The sequence below is a fragment of the Macrosteles quadrilineatus genome, unplaced genomic scaffold, assembly GCF_028750875.1.
Source record: "Macrosteles quadrilineatus isolate MER2022 unplaced genomic scaffold, UCM_ALF_1.0 Scaffold_6__1_contigs__length_79288215, whole genome shotgun sequence".
Lineage (NCBI taxonomy): Eukaryota > Metazoa > Arthropoda > Insecta > Hemiptera > Cicadellidae > Macrosteles > Macrosteles quadrilineatus.
Genome location: NW_026542599.1, coordinates 4201898 through 4219158, shown reverse-complemented (window position 1 = coordinate 4219158; position 17261 = coordinate 4201898). Strand labels below are relative to the sequence as shown.

At 32.9% G+C, this 17261-nt stretch overlaps 1 protein-coding gene across 1 annotated transcript in view; it reads left to right on the top strand.

Moving 5' to 3' along the window:
• The window catches only part of LOC128997672 (receptor-type tyrosine-protein phosphatase kappa-like), a 186640-nt gene that overhangs the window by 143904 nt on the left and 25475 nt on the right, over positions 1-17261 (top strand). Inside the window, exon 2 of the mRNA XM_054423318.1 lies at positions 3527-3639. Coding sequence (XP_054279293.1) covers positions 3527-3639 — 113 coding nt within the window. The remainder of the gene's footprint in view (positions 1-3526; positions 3640-17261) is intronic.

Here is a 17261-nt window from a genome sequence, read left to right as displayed (position 1 = left end):
TTTGCACTGAATATTTTTAAATTTCATGTGGGTATCCAACTGTTGCTGTAAGTAACTATTTTTGTGTATAAATGTCAACAAATATTTATTTTGTGTATTTTAGTCACAATATGTCGGGTTCAATACTACCACTGTACATTCTTAAACATGGCTTATGAATTATAAGAGTTACAGTTTGTATTAAAGTGTGTATAGCTATTCATAGATTCAGAATCATTAATCATATGCCTATTTACTTTGTTTTTATTAAATAATTTCATATATAATATTTGTAACGTATCTAACCTATATTTTACAGAGTGTTTATTATATATTTTCAAAAAGGTTGACATGCAGGGTGTTCAAAAGTGGTGGGACATAATTTTAACGTAGTGGTCCTTTGGGTCAAAAAAAGCAAAATTTTTATGCAAACTGGATGATATACCTGAGGAATTAGTACGTAAATTATGTCACCCTGTATATTTAATATCAACCCGTTGTATTTCGTTCAACTGCAAAAATGCAACGGGAACACGTAATCATTGTTTTGAGTACTATAAAAAACATACCTGTCCGCTAGAGGTTAAATTCACGATTGCCCATTTGTACATTGATAATTGAACGTTGAATAGTAATTGTTAAACTGATCGTGTAAATTGCGTCAGCACCTACCATGTCAATGTGCAAACCAATTATATCACTGTTGTATCAGCGAGCAAATAATGACATACATTTTATATTATGAGTGCAAATGGTACATTGATATATTTTATCGTAACCAACACATGTAGACTTCTCCTATAGTAAGATTGGAATCTTGTTTACCAAGTCTAGTTCATTTTGGTGACACTGAGCGCTAGTATAGAACAAAACTTTGTTTCTATTATTTAAGGGTTAATTTTACGATCCGTGCTTTGGTGTCAAATCGAATCAAGATTTCTTTCATTTCGTATAAAATACAAATTTTACAGAATCTAATACGTACAATAGTTTATTTTTAGACTGCAATATCTAAAATATTTTTTTCGTTTTGTTACATAACCAGAGGATAAACTATAGTTAATTATTAGATCTTTTTATTGGAATATGGGAAACCTTTATTTATTGCAAGTACCTACGAAAAAATAATTATAAAGTGGTAATTTAAAATAAAGACAAGCGTTTGCATTACATGCCAACAAAAGTTAGATAAAAAACCCCCTAAAACCATGTGCATTACTAACACAGAAACAACAACGAACCATGAATAAAAAATGAAAATTCATAAAGTAATCAAGATAGTAATTATATTTTTATACGTTTAGGTCGTTCAAAAAACTCGTAAAACAGGGAACAACACTTCTCCTTTCAAACGATGCAGTAAAGAACTAAGATTAAACGTTATCGTTTACTTTTCTTGTAGGTTCAACAAAGATGTACTTTCTCACGTTGTTATAATCTTTAAAAAAAATTATTTCATTAAATAAATGTTTTATTACTTTTTTAATTAATGTACCCCAAAAAGATAAAAACCAATCTCTTCCCTTATTTTAACCTCGAAAAATTAGTTCAGTTAAGCCACGCTATATACAAATACTTATTATACTCCACTTTATGCCTTTTACTTCAGTTCACATCCGAAGTTTCTATAGAATTGCTAACGTATTTTTTGTAATTCCAGATCTTTGCTTTGGACTGTTTACTTAACACTTTAGTCGTCCACTTTTACACTTCCAGACTCTTTGTATATAAGGGAACTCGATTTATACCGTAATTGTCTTCGACAAAGAACCTGTTGGCATAGTTTGCAATACAATCCATCACAATGTTATACAAATTCGTATAATTAAATCCGATCTTGCTTTAAGAATGCTTTAGAATTTTACACAAATTCTTATTAGGTGATTTTTTTCGTGTACGGTCGTCATAAATACAAACTGTATTTATGCTTGAGCACAAAAGGTTATGAATTAATCACTACATAATGATTTAATCTAAAGATCCATCGAACTGTTTCTCAAACACCAACACGATCGGTAGTTGTGGTTCATCGTTTGATTCATCTCTAATAATTATTGATCATTGATCAAAGAGACATTCGATGGGTCGACACTGTCTATGTCTATGATCACGATCAACCGGTGCAATGATAATAAGCGACTTCAAAGACAACGTATCTCAACGCAAACTTGGTTAAACGCTCTGCAGAAAGCGGTATACGGTTGTCATTCTCAGGAAAAATTCACTTAGAGGAAAAATAAATAGCTTATTGATTAATAGGTGGGTAAATATAGTTTTAGTTATACTATGGTGAATTTGGGTATAATTTGGGGTTAATGGGGCTAAAGGTTTTTTTATCTGGAGGACATGAATGAATTAGTTGGAGTTTTGGACATCAGCTCTGTTTTACATTTGATTGACTTTAAAATATCCACACTGTTTTTGCCTAGGATAACATTTCCAAATAATGAAAACAGTATCGTCATTACATTTTTATTATAATCTTTTTAATTTTTTTCCTTTGAATGGTTACACCATTTTTTACAATATTACATTGATACTCGTATGTAGTACCAGAGCTCGCCCTGTGGTCGAAAACTTGACCAAAAGTATGCATTGGCAAACTTCTCTATTTTCACCCAACTCTTTAAATAATACATAGCATAAATATTCTCAAAATACAAATAAAACCTGCACATATAGGACCGATAACTTTTCTTTTGGTACAACCCCCGTGTAAATCGGTAAAGTATTATGGTCAGGGGGGCTGTCGTAAGCTTAAAAATTTGGCCCCAAGTTAAATCTCCATAAGAAAAGTTTAATTTCCATTTTTGACCCAATTAACATAAATATTTTCAAAATATAAATAAAACCTGTACATATAGGACTAATGACCTTTCTTTTGGTACAACCCGCGTGTAAATCGGTACATTATTATGGTCAGGGGAGCTGTCGTAAGCTTAAAAATTTGGCCCCATGTTAAATCTCCATAAGAAAAGTTTAATTTCCATTTTTGACCCAATAAATATTTCCAAAATATAAATAAAACCTGCACATATAGGACCGACAACCTTTCTTTTGGTACAACCCGCGTGTAATTCGGTCCAGTAGTATGGTCAGACTAGCTGGCATAAGGCTTGCAAAAGTTTTGAATATATAATAAGATGGATAAATATCTAATACGTCTCAGAAAATAAATTATAGTACTAATATAACGACAACAATAGTATAAAGGTATTGTGACGTGATAACAGTAATGCATTGTTGTACCCAGCAAAATAACATAGGCACACTACAATAAATAAATTTGCTTTTATCAACATTTAAACAGTTTACGAAAACTATTTTATTATTTTGAAATTGAATTTACTGTCTTCTAAGGTCTTTTGCTGACGGTGGGGTAATGCTATTTAAGGTGTGGTTTCGCAAATGTTCCATTACGACTTATTAAAAGCCAAGTTTGCAATACATTTCTTCTACTTCTACCGAACTTCTACCTTCTATTCCTGCCTACTATACACTTTGAATCACCACCTTCATTGGCTTATTAGATGAAGTTTTGTTCCAGAAAACAATGGAGTCATGTCGACCATACCCAGCAAGCCCGTGGAGATCAAGAACTTCGTCAAACATTGCGACCAGAGACGGAAGTTCCCAGTGCTGTACAAGGTCGAGTTCCAGGTAGGTTCTTCAATAAATTTAAATCTAATTTAACCCTTTCAGACCCGGGAATCCTAGTCATCTCGACCGCTTTAAGTCCTGAACAAATTTTGAATAAATCATGGTTTTTAATCTAGATTTCAAATACTAAAATTATTGATTAGGTTTGTTTTAAAGACGAAACCTTCATAATACCATATTAACCATTTCAGTTTCAGCAATAATTAACATTATATACGTTTAAAAATATAAATAAAACAGTCATTAACCTTAACAGTTGCCTCTTTCTCATATCTTACCGTGACATTGCAACAAAACGATCAGTTTTACCATAAGACATGAAGGCAAACTGCAAAACAAAAATTCCCAGCTGATCTCCATAACCTACACAATCGATGCGTACAGGTCTGAGCAACGGAAAGATCCAGAATCTAAAAAAAAAAAAAATAAAATAAACATCTAACCTACACAATCGTGTTAATTAGGTTGTCAGGACTTTACCTACACAAATGAGTGTGCTGGGTCTGAAAGGGATAGAGTAAATTCAATGTTTTCTACCCTTGTTCTTGCTCTAATCAGAAATTGTATTCATTTTATTTATTTTCCCAGTGGCAAGAACTAGAAAATATAGTGTTTGTTACCTTGTTTAGTAGCCTTTGTTCTTGCAGGTTTTGTAGGTGTTTCCTCCAATATATTTTGTCACGGTTTGTGTTTTCAGGGAGACAAGAAGTGCTATTTTTCATTATCTAAATTCATTGTTTTCCAAGTGACTTAGAAATAGTTTAGTTTAGATTATGAAGTTCTCGAATGGTTATGTATTTACACTTTGATAAATTATAAAAAAACTTGAGATTTTAAAAATTAAATGATGGTAACTTGTTATGCACAATTGGTTTGAGAGAGCCTAAGATAGGTGCAGTAGACTAGGGACTCAAAACTAGGCAAATGTTTTTGTGAAGTAAGATTTATTAAATGTTGCACAATATGTAGTTATTTGTAACAAAGGACCACAACAAGTTTACACATTATTTACTAGGATTTATAAATAAATTTGTGCATAATCGTTAATAATTATACTGGTATGAACTGTTTATGGTTTAAATGATCAGTACAATCCCTTTGCGTATGCTGTAATACAACACTTCCATGTCCTATTTACCAAATAGAGTATTTTTAAAGTTTATTGTTTTTTTTTAACCAATTCTCTTTTTCTCGTTTTTTTTAACAAACACAGCAGGTCTTATTCATATTTTAACACGAACGGCCTTAAAGCCATTTTCGTTTTATAGATGTAATTTGTAAACAGTATATGTACTGTAGTTTGATTTCTAGAAAAGATTTTAAGATATTCTTAATTTTACGTGAAATTACTGAGCGTTAAACTGTGAGAGTGAGTCGCTGACGAGATCATTTAACGGTGGTAAGGCAAGCAATTATCACCCTAACCACTTCGTTAGCTCAGCTGATATTTCCATATTTAAAATGCTTACGGAAAGATCTGTTGCAAAAAACAAACCAGCTGTGCTATATAGTTGTCTGTTTGTAATTTTGAAAAGAATCAGCGAATTAATAAAATAATTATGAGAAATATAACGACAAATTAAATGTTTACGATGACGAAAAGTATGTCTTCAAGTCCTATGCTACTAATACATACATAGTCAATGAACGTTTAAAATATGTGTTGCAAATTCGTATGTATACAGATGAAGACATCCAACAAGATTAAGGCATAATAAACTGGAAGCAATGGTATACCAAACCATGCACGATTCTATATTGGCACCTCGTGGGTGAAAAAAATAAAATTTGTGTGGGAAAGAGCATTAACAACTTTGCTTGCTCTGCTCAAAATAATATAGTGCATGACTTGTCATGGCAAGCTATCTAAATAAGATGATAATCAGTTGTATTTCAGTCAAAGCTCATGAGTTCGTAAAAATCAGGAATTTCATCCAAAGTTTCAAAACTCTGGTGGAATTTAAGAGCACAATTTAAGCAGTGAAGACATCGTTGCGATTGTGATGAGTGGCGTTGAATATTAGTTTATATTTTGCTCAAATTAATGAAATTTTCATTTTTATTTTGGAACGCGCATTTATTTTGTGCTAACTGATAATTAAGTAAGGTGTAAGCCCTGTGTGAGGAACCGAGCGTACTAGCATGTGAAGGTCATACAAAAGTATTCAAAGTAATTAGCCCCGTAAATTCATGTATTTGAAACGAATTATAAACAAACTACGTTAAAATAATTTGCTCAACACTGAGCTTAGTAAATTGAAGATTAATTTTCGCAATCATTCTGAAAGCGATATTCCAGACACATCAATCATGATGACAGTTTGTTGTCAGAAGAGGGGTGTGGAAGGACAGTGTCCACCCAGTGTCATCGCAGTTTCATTACCAATTAATGTAGTCGCCTGGGATCAGATGGTCGTTTGGATTAATCATCCAGCTGTTCGGATCAGTCCTCCAGCTGTTCGGATAAGTCATCTTCAAAGGCACATTACTGTCCTCTAGCTTTTAGATATAATTTGCCAAACAACAAATAAATGAAACAAATAAATTGCCAAATTAAAAAAATCCATTAATAAGAATGGAATTTTTTATTTAGTAATTTATTTTTTACTTTCTATTAATATTTAGTAAAAAACACGTTTCACCTTCCCCGTAGCAGGTAATCTAAGTACCAGTTAAATCTAATGTTATTTTAAGTAATGGGGAATAAAAATATGACTTGTGTATGGAAATATTTGTGTAAAAATCCAATCAGACAAATTTTAATTCATTTAGTCCGTGGCTTGGCGGGGGCGGGGTTATTTATTGTATATTGTGCCATTATTTGTAAGGGCAGGGATGGGTTCAAAACCTGGTCATGCCATTGTTTAATAACGTCATTGATACTATATTATTAGTAGGTATCCAGCATTTTTTTTCTAGGTAACATCATTTATAGCCAAATATGGGTGAGCGAGCTGGTCTTGTGGTTAGAGTACGGGACTTTGGTCCTTGAGGTCCCGGGTTCAAATACTACCAAATCACTAAATGGATTTTACCTAAGTGATAGTGCCGCAACCCCTAGGTCTAGTAATGTAAAGACAATTTTGCGTTTGGGTTTGTGTCTATCGTCCTAGAACATAATAAAATTACCAAATCATATTAATTATAGTTCAGATCACACAATGACAAGCTGTGATCTTGACAATTAAAAGCGAGCCCTATATCCATTGGTCTAACCGGAGAGGTATTGATAACTACTAAGCTAATTTTCAGTCAGGTGAAAATTTTAAGATATTAGGCGTTAAAAAAAACTCTAACCCAAAAACAACATATGTTTAAATTCTCACAACTCCACCATTAAAGAGCTAACTTTCATTACGATATATTAAAAAAGTAATCTAATATAATCAGGATAGTCTCCCGATTGAAAGGTAAAGTAAATACATAAACAAGCAATCTAATTTAATTCTCCTCAAGGAAACTTAAGAGACACCGAACTGCATTTAACTTTGAATAACTTGGATAATCAATAGCCGTAGCGTAATAGTGTAGGTTGCTAGTATTTTAATGTGAATAGAGTTTTAAAATCGTTTGTTCTACTATACAAAATTTTACTTAAACAAAGCAAAGTTTAATCGGCATTGGATGGAACAAAAACCATACTGAAAATTATAACAGTATTACAACAGTTGATTTAATTAAGATATTATTGTTTCACAATGCTGTACAACAAAGTCTAACTCTTACGTTACTAATTTTAGAGAATTGCTCATGCTGTACTAGGATTGCTTAGTTATTAGACTATGTTTATGATTGCTAGTTCCCCAACACAATGGGCTCCTGCTATGTACATGTACAAAGGTCGTTCTATTGGCTAAACTCGCTATGGCAATGTTATTATTCACAGTCTGGGCTTGTACATCTAATGTTTGGCAACCCTTTATCTAACAATATCCCCTTCAACATGATGTCTATCTAGTTCTACGTTTAATCATCACTATACCTAATAATTTAAAACAATGTCTGTGTAATTCTAACTAATGTTATCCTACATACTGGCCACACCAATTGTGTTGTTCTACGATAGATCATCATTACACCTAATCATTCAATACAATGTCTGTGTAATTCTACCTAACATTATCCCACATACTAGACTGTAGTACACAAGTGTGTAATACTACGATCAATCATCATTAAACCTAATCATTCAATACAATGTCTGTGTAATTCTACCTAAAACACTCATAAATGAAGTAAATTGTGTTTTTTTTTTACAAAACCTCCTTCAGCTTAAACCAAACCTCGTACTAATAAATTTTATTTTTACACATATCTTACTAAATCTATAAATATAGAGATGGACTGAATTGTTTGGCCAAACAAGATAAAACAGATTAGTTATTAAACCCCTTCTCTGTTAGGTTTTACGCAAACCAAATGCCAACTAGGGTGACTGTGATGTTAAATGTCGCATCAGGTGAGGTTAACCACAAACTAACTGTCAATACGATTGCCCACGGTGGTTTGGCGTGTCAATGGGAGGTGTGGTGGGAACGGAATAATATAATTTCGGTTTACTAGATAAATTAATGGTATCAGCAATCTGAAACTTACTTTCTCCCATTAACTAGCTAACAACCCTTTCCATGGTAAGGGGTAGGAGAAACCATAATATTTTATGGGGAAAATCACATAACTTTGCAATAACTTTTGAACCGTATTTTTACAACAATGGTGGTTGCACCAGATTGTTTAAATTAAAAGGACTAAAAAACATACTAAATTTTAATCTAAGTAGTTTGGGTAGTATTTTTTAAAATCCGATTTCTCTATTATGGGTTTTAATAAAAGACCACCATTTCAAAAAAACAAATATCTAAATTTCGAAAAAGTTACCAAAAACGCTGGAGGTGCCATGGATTGTAATAACATACAAAACTTCGTAAAAATCGGACCAATGTTGTGGTCAGTAGCTCTGTATCCACACATACAAACAGACACACACACTCACACATACACAGACATCACTTCAAAACCCTCTTTTTGGGTTCAGGGGTACTACTCAGAGGTTTTTGTTCATATATTATGTATTTTTGGATAAAGTAAAAATTTCGTTTTGTGTTTTTTAAGTTAAAATTAGGTCAACTGTTTGTTGTATTTTATTAGTTTCTGAAAGATTACATCGGCAATGAAATGGTAAAACTATAAATCTCTCAGTGTTCATAAAAATAACAGTAAATGAGTGGTTGCAGATTTGTAAATTAATATTCATTTTAAAAGTAACATTAAACTTAATCACCTAATTGTCCATTTTCAGCTCATTTGTAATTTTAATCCTCCACATCCAATTTGAGGACGTGATTGGCATAAGCCTATTAATGGTAGCACATAACAGTTTCTGATAGAGACATATTGTAATGGATACATTATTACCCAGCCACTAGTATTATTGATGTGTTTATAGATCAGACAGGTTCTAAACCATATATACGGACAGGGACGTTAATGCATATTTGTTAATGTTAGTTTACTTGATTTTTATCAAGCTATTACATTTAAAAAAACCTTTTATGACATTTCTTGTAGCAGCACACTGAACTTCTCACTTAACCTTATGTTGGAATATATCCAACATTGTTAAGGGAATATATTAGTTGAAATTGGTTCAGGCAAAACTAAATTCAGTTGGTCAGCATTTTCGTTGGGGGTATTTTGTATCTTATTCTCGACCAAATACTGTCATAAATAAATTTTCAAAATACTTACTAAAACTTACATCAGTAATTTCAAGTTCTTGCCGCATTGCTTAACATATAAATCCCTTGCTAGCAATGGTCAAGTAACACTAAACCTTGTTGAAGAAAACAGCTTTGCCTTATTTACGAAGAAATTGGCAAAGTTTAAATTGGTTCTCGCTAAGTCCATTGCAACTATATCGAACAGTCGTTTATAAGATTAAAACAAGTACTTAAGTGTAACCTGTTCTGGACTGGTTAATAAATAGGTCAGCATTGTCCCTGGGTTTTATGGTTAAACTTTCAAACTGTTACAACCAGGTATGTCATTATTACCTCAAAGCACTAAGCAATATAAGTATGTAAAGTCAATCATATAATCAATGTAAAGTAATTATGTAAAGTATCAATAATCAATATTCAATCCAAGATTACCTCTTTTACGTGCATGTTAGATAATAAATGAGTTAATTCTACTTTTAACTATCTAAAATTCATTTTTAATTTGTGGCCTTAACATTTTGTTATGGGATTCAGTTTTTTTATAGATCAACTAACTGTAAGTGTTGGCATTTCTTTACATCGAAAAGGCAATTGTTTATTAAAAACAATACAACTATTTTATTCAACACTGAATTGATTATAAAGTTATCTAGTTAACTTAACATTAGAAACATAAACCGTACAGAAAATGAAGATTTATATACGCTATACATTACTCTTCACACGAACAATGAAGAAATTATGTATGAAAGCTACAATTAACTTCGTAACTCTTAATTATTGCGACACGCACACGATATTTCATCCTGTTTTCCGTCTGTGTTTGTAGCCAAGCTAAAATATTTCTAGATTTTTGTAATGAATTATTAAACCAATATTATATGACGAGTTTGTACATTTACACTTACAACATAATTTTCACCATTAGTGGCTAATTTTGGATTAAACGATGACATAGTAATCAATCCCTCTTTATTTATAATTACAGTCAGAATCGGGGTTCCAAAACAATATGAGCAGTTTTCAGAATAACATTTTGTTTTTCCGCAAAACAAATGTCTAAAATGTGCCTTTTCATACGAATTAAACTTATTTTAATATTGCGTGCGTAAAGGTCCTTAATGGTAAAATAAAGTTTGTTAAAGCTCGAATATTTAGAGCAAACACAAATTAAACCCCTCGTCAGAATATTTTAGTCCCGTATTTCGGCATGGTATTATTTATTCAAATTATCTTATGCATTCGATGAACACTTACATTTACATTTTCAAACTATCGTTTCTTGTTGTATCCCCTTTTTCAACACCATTTCAATTTTCCACCCGTTTTCCTTTAAATACTTTAGTTGGATTTTGATCTAGAATGTTAGAGTAGTAAATAATATATTTTTGAATTCTATAACTGTATATGTACTATGACGAGGTAACTGTATAAGGCATGAGTGACGGTTAGGCATGAGTGACATTACCTCAAGAGGTAGCTGTATAATGTATGAGTGGCATTATTACAAGAGGTAACTAACTGTATAATGCATGAGTGACATTATCACTATAGGTTAGGCATAAGTGACATTACCACAAGATGTAGCTGTATAATGTGTAATTATCATTATTGCAAGAGGTAACCAACTGTATAAGGCATGAGTGACATTATCACTATAGGTTAGGCATAAGTGACATTACCACAAGTGGTAGCTGTATAATGTATGAGTGGTATTATTACAAGAGGTAACTAACTGTATAAGGCATGAGTGACAAATCACTATAGGTTAGGCATAAGTGACATTACCACAAGATGTAGCTGTATAATGTGTAATTAGCATTATTGCAAGAGGTAACCAACTGTATAAGGCATGAGTGACATTATCACTATAGGTTAGGCATAAGTGACATTACCACAAGTGGTAGCTGTATAATGTATGAGTGGTATTATTACAAGAGGTAACTAACTGTATAAGGCATGAGTGACAAATCACTATAGGTTAGGCATAAGTGACATTACCACAAGATGTAGCTGTATAATGTGTAATTAGCATTATTACAAGAGGTAACTAACTGTATAATGCATGAGTGACATTATCACTATAGGTTAGGCATAAGTGACATTACCACAAGATGTAGCTGTATAATGTGTAATTATCATTATTGCAAGAGGTAACCAACTGTATAAGGCATGAGTGACATTATCACTATAGGTTAGGCATAAGTGACATTACCACAAGTGGTAGCTGTATAATGTATGAGTGGTATTATTACAAGAGGTAACTAATTGTATAAGGCATGAGTGACAAATCACTATAGGTTAGGCATAAGTGACATTACCACAAGTGGTAGCTGTATAATGTATGAGTGGTATTATTACAAGAGGTAACCAACTGTATAAGGCATGAGTGACATTATCACTATAGGTTAGGCATAAGTGACATTACCACAAGTGGTAGCTGTATAATGTATGAGTGGTATTATTGCAAGAGGCAACTAACTGTATAAGGCATGAGTGACAAATCACTATAGGTTAGGCATAAGTGACATTACCACAAGATGTAGCTGTATAATGTGTAATTAGCATTATTGCAAGAGGTAACTAACTGTACAAGGTTCACCTGACATTAATGACATCTTGGTTAGGTTAGTCATGAGTGACATTACCACAAGAGGTAGCATTATAATGTATGAGTGGCATTATTGCAAGAGGTAACTAACTGTATAAGGCATGAGTGACATTATCACAAGTAACATTGATGCATGTCGTGACGGAGGTACAAGGTTCACCTGACATTAATGACATCGTGGTTTGTTAGGTTAGGTTAGGTTAGGCATGAGTGACATTACCACAAGAGGTAGCTGTATAATGTATGAGTGGCATTATTACAAGAGGTAACTAACTGTATAAGGCATGAGTGACATTATCACAAGTAACATTGATGCATGTCGTGACGGAGGTACAAGGTTCACCAGGCATTAATGACATCGTGGTTTGTTAGGTTAGGTTAGGTTAGGCATGAGTGACATTACCACAAGAGGTAGCAGTATAATGTATGAGTGGCATTATTACAAGAGGTAACTAACTGTATAAGGCATGAGTGACATTATCACAAGTAACATTGATGCATGTCGTGACGGAGGTACAAGGTTCACCTGACATTAATGACATCGTGGTTTGTGGCTTTGTCTCTTGCAGCTGTTGCACAGCTCTGATCACCTTAACTACATTGTCACTGTTATAAGGCTACATTTTGAGTTCATAACTTTACACGATCTTGTTTGAGCAGGGCTTTTTTGTTTAGCGATTCGTTGAAATCATCGATGAAATAGAGTAATTAACATAAATTTTCAGTTTAGGCTCACTTAAACATTGGTTATAGACTAGTATCTAAAGCGTTGTGGGTTTTTTAAGTATCTTTAGTAAATTTTAGTGAATTACACATACAGGGAATAAGTTGTGGAGGTTTTATGGTTGGAATTTAACCCGGGAATAATTTTATTTTTTTTTTTTATGTTCCAGAGGCCAAAAACACAATCAGTTAAAACTCATATGTATAGCCTATTATATTTAAATGTGTCTAAGTAAATATCTTGGTAAAAAGCCAATCACGCTAGTGAAAATTCACTTAGTCTACATGTATACTGTGGTGCGGGTATCATTAAGCTAATGATAAATAAAATTAGAGATTATTCATTAATTATTAGAATTACAACTTACTGTAAAATCATATTTTACAACTTTTAAACACAGCAATTATAGGGTATGTGACAAAATATGAAACGTATTGGTATTTTCTTGTGGTAAAAAATAGAAGAGACACACATTAAACAAATCAACTTTAATATATAATATTACTGCATAAAATATTCACTTTGACGAGTAAAATAGTGTTTTAATTCCGGCTAAAAGTTGACTGACAAGTTATTTAAAAAATAATATTATAAAACAATTCACCTGATTCCATATCAATACTAGTACGTAAACTATCGTTCCTCGTTGCATCCCTTTTTTACTTTCTCCACTTATGCATAGTATATAGAGAAATTATTCATTTTGTCAAAATTCTAAAGTTAGAGTTTTTGGTGATAGGCCTACGGTTTTGGACCATTCTCAAATATCCTGATAATTCCCAAAGCGATAAAAACACTTAAAACATAAAAAAATAAAGTATTTCCCTCACTTTGTCAAACAATCACTTATGTAAAAAAAAATTAAAAACGAAAACGCTAAGGCTGATGTTTGGACGGAAAACTGTTTCGTCGCAAAATACAAAATTAAAACACAAATTGCGATATGTTGTCGCTTGCTGTTGCATGAAAAGCCTTTGTGAAGGGTGCCATGGTTACCTCCACCTATATGTGGTCTCATGATGCTATAAATAACTAAATGTTGAGGCTACCCTAGGTGAATACACAAGGTAGATGCGACGATAACTTGCTGCAGGGTGTCTGTATACAATGTAACCTCAGATAGCAATCCATGTACGTCCCTTACAATACAGGTTAACAAGGCCCATCCAAAGGGGGCCTTTTGACCATTGCCTCACACATATTCTACTGAGAAAGCTAAAAACCACCGTCATGTTTTGGGCTTGGTTAATTAATATTGTAGTTATAGCTTATACTTCCTATCTTCACATCCTACGACGCTAGGCTTTAGGTCAGAGACTGTTTTAAACAGTAGTTTACGGCTTAGAGAGGGGTAGTAATCATATGGATAAAGTCCATTGGTGATTGGTGGGATTCGCACCTGCGACCTCGGAACCAGAAGCCCGCGCTATGCCATCAGACCAGGTTACTCCCCAACAGATATCATAGTCATATGTAGTTCCATTAGCTAACTTTACGCAGTTATCAAGCTTGAACCATGCGCACTTTGTAGCCTAGTATTTCAACCCATGCACTTTTTATGGACTAGGCTTTTTAACAGTAGATCTTCATCGTCGCTATGCTAGCTTTTTGTACACCTACATTCGTAGAAACTCATTTCCCGCATAATCGTAGATCCTTGAACCATAATGTCTTGATAGATGAAACCATGAATAAAACCATTTTCTTAAGGATGAAGCAAAGTAGTAATAAGAAATTAAATTGCGGACAGAAAATTTACTTGTGAATACAATTTTTTAATCACTTCGGCTGCATTTGCCCTTTGTTTTATCTTCTCAAATTGTTGACATTGCCTATGATTTATTTCATCGTTGTACATGTACTTATGAACGCACATAAGTAACAATTAAACATTTGTTTGCAGACAATTTACTAATTTATTATCTGTAGGATCGAATTGTTGAAAAGAGATATTTTCTGTCTATTTTGTTGAGGTTCACGCGTTGAGTAAAGACAACTCCGACCTCTGAAACAAATATATTACGGGCGTTGAATAAATCATTTATGTTTCTGCTTCCAATATGTCACTTGTTCTAGAATATTCGTTTTTCTCTTTGCAGATAGAAGCGTAACATTCTTATCACGTGTAATGCACTTTTAAAGTCAAAACACAAAACAAAATAAAAATAAAATTAAAAAAAGGATTCAAAAATTGACTTTTGCTCTTTACTCTTAAAAAGGTGTTGTTTCTTCATGTTAAATTATCCATGCACTAATTAATCATAATCATGGGAAATCTTAATTAAATCAATGTTTCATTAGTACTCTCTTAGGGGAATTATTCAAGTACAAATGTTAATTGTGTTACACCTATTTCCTGTTATGGGCTAGGTATGAATTGATTTATTGTTTGAAACGTACTAAATAATTGTATTTTTATCGTTAGATTGTTCTTCTTTAGATCGTTCCAAGTATAGTTCTAAAAAAAAATAATTCGTTAACAAACAATCGCCTGAGACATTTCCACTAAAACGTTAAATAAAACCCTAAATTAAATCTTTTTGAATCCATACCAACTTAGAACTTAGGTATTGATTCTAAATATCTATCCATATCATTTCGTAAAAAATTGTTTTTATTTGACAACTAAATTATTTTACCTCGTCCTGTAGACTAGAATAATTTGACAACTCCGAATTAAACCAACATCCCATCCTACCCAATGGCTGACCCTATCTCATACAACTTGTATGACTACATGACCCAATATGACATAGTTATCAAGAGGTAATATTCTCGCCATGTCATGCAATTATAAACTCTAGTTTGAATCTTCTCGTCCTCCCAATGACCAACTTGATCTCATACAATCTTCTACATACAACATGCACGACTATGACATACATGTTCAAATTTGACCTATTAGAGGAAATATTCTCGCTATGTCATGCAATTAACTCTAAATTAAACCAACCAACTCCTCCCTCCAAATTTTTTGTCCGTTAATTTTGTTATCAAAAAATTTGCTTTTTAAACTGAACCGCTAAGTGGATGATATTAAATAATTCATGTAAATGGGTTCCTTTGTAATTTCACAAATTGTGCGTTTTACTTCCTCCTCCTATACATAGTAGCCGAAATGGAAAGAGTATTGTGTTCGTAAAAAAATTAAATTCGAGTTTTGGGTGCAAATATCCATTTTTGAAGTCCTCCTGACAAAAAAATCTTTTAAGTGATATATGTTGCATGTGTGCGTGGATGTGTACAGAGCTATACAGGGTGATTAAAAAGTCTGGGTACAGCTTAATATTTTGAAAAATAATAAACGTAGACCTACAAAACTTGGAATCAAGTTATAAAGCATATACATCTATTTTAACACATATCCAGTGATCCGCTACCTCCTCAGGGGGACGGCCCGCCAGGAGTCAGAAGAAAATCTTAAATGGAAGCATAGGTCAATATGCACATCAAATTAAAGGTCTTTTTTAGTAGAATACAATGCCGCAAACCGCAGTTCAAAAAGTTGATCCTGCGCAAAATGACAGTTGTTCAAAGATTCATTTAATTTACATTGCTATTATACGCTTTCTCCTCAGGGGGCACAGCCCTAGGAATCGGAAGAAAATTGTTAACGTAAGCATAGGTCGATATGCACATCAAATTAAAGGTCTTTTTTAGTAGAATACAATGCCGCAAACCGCAGTTCAAAAAGTTGATCCTGCGCAAAATGACAGTTGTTCAAAGATTCATTTAATTTACATTGCTATTATACGCTTTCTCCTCAGGGGGCACAGCCCTAGGAATCGGAAGAAAATTGTTAACGTAAGCATAGGTCGATATGCACATCAAATTAAAGGTCTTCACTTTTAGATTACGATGCCGTAAATTCAAGCTCAAAAGAATGCCTGAGTAAAAAATGGCAGCCGTTCAAAGATTCAAAATGGTGGATTCAAGAAACCTTTGAACATCTGCCATTTTGCGCAAGATCAACCTTTTGAAGTGCGGTTTGCGGCATTGTATTTTACTAAAAAAGACCTTTAATTTGACGTGCATATTGACCTATGCTTCCATTTAAGATTTTCTTCTGACTCCTTGTGGGACGTCCCCCTGAAGAGTTATTGAATCACTGAATATGTGTTAAAATAGAGTTTTATGCCCTGTAACTTTGTACCAAGTATTTTAGCTCTATCTGCATTATTTGTTAAAATATTAAGCCGTACCCAGACTTTTCAATCACCCTGTATACTACACCTGTGTTCCGATTTTGGCAAAATTTGGTACGTGGTATACTAATCTAAATGTTTGGGAGAATACTAATCTATAGTATCTCCTTTGATTTTTAAAATTTATTTTTAATTACCTATGATTTTTTTTAAAAAACTCCATAAAATTTTGGAAGAATCAGATTTTTACAAAAACGGCTAAAACTATTTCGATTAAAATATAGTATTTTATGGTGTTTTTATGCCTAAAAATCATAAGACCCCCCAATGCTGTAAAATAAGGTTTCGAAATGTATTGCAACTACCCATAAATACCTTAGTTACTCCTACCACTTGTCAATGTTAAGGGTTGTTTACATGCC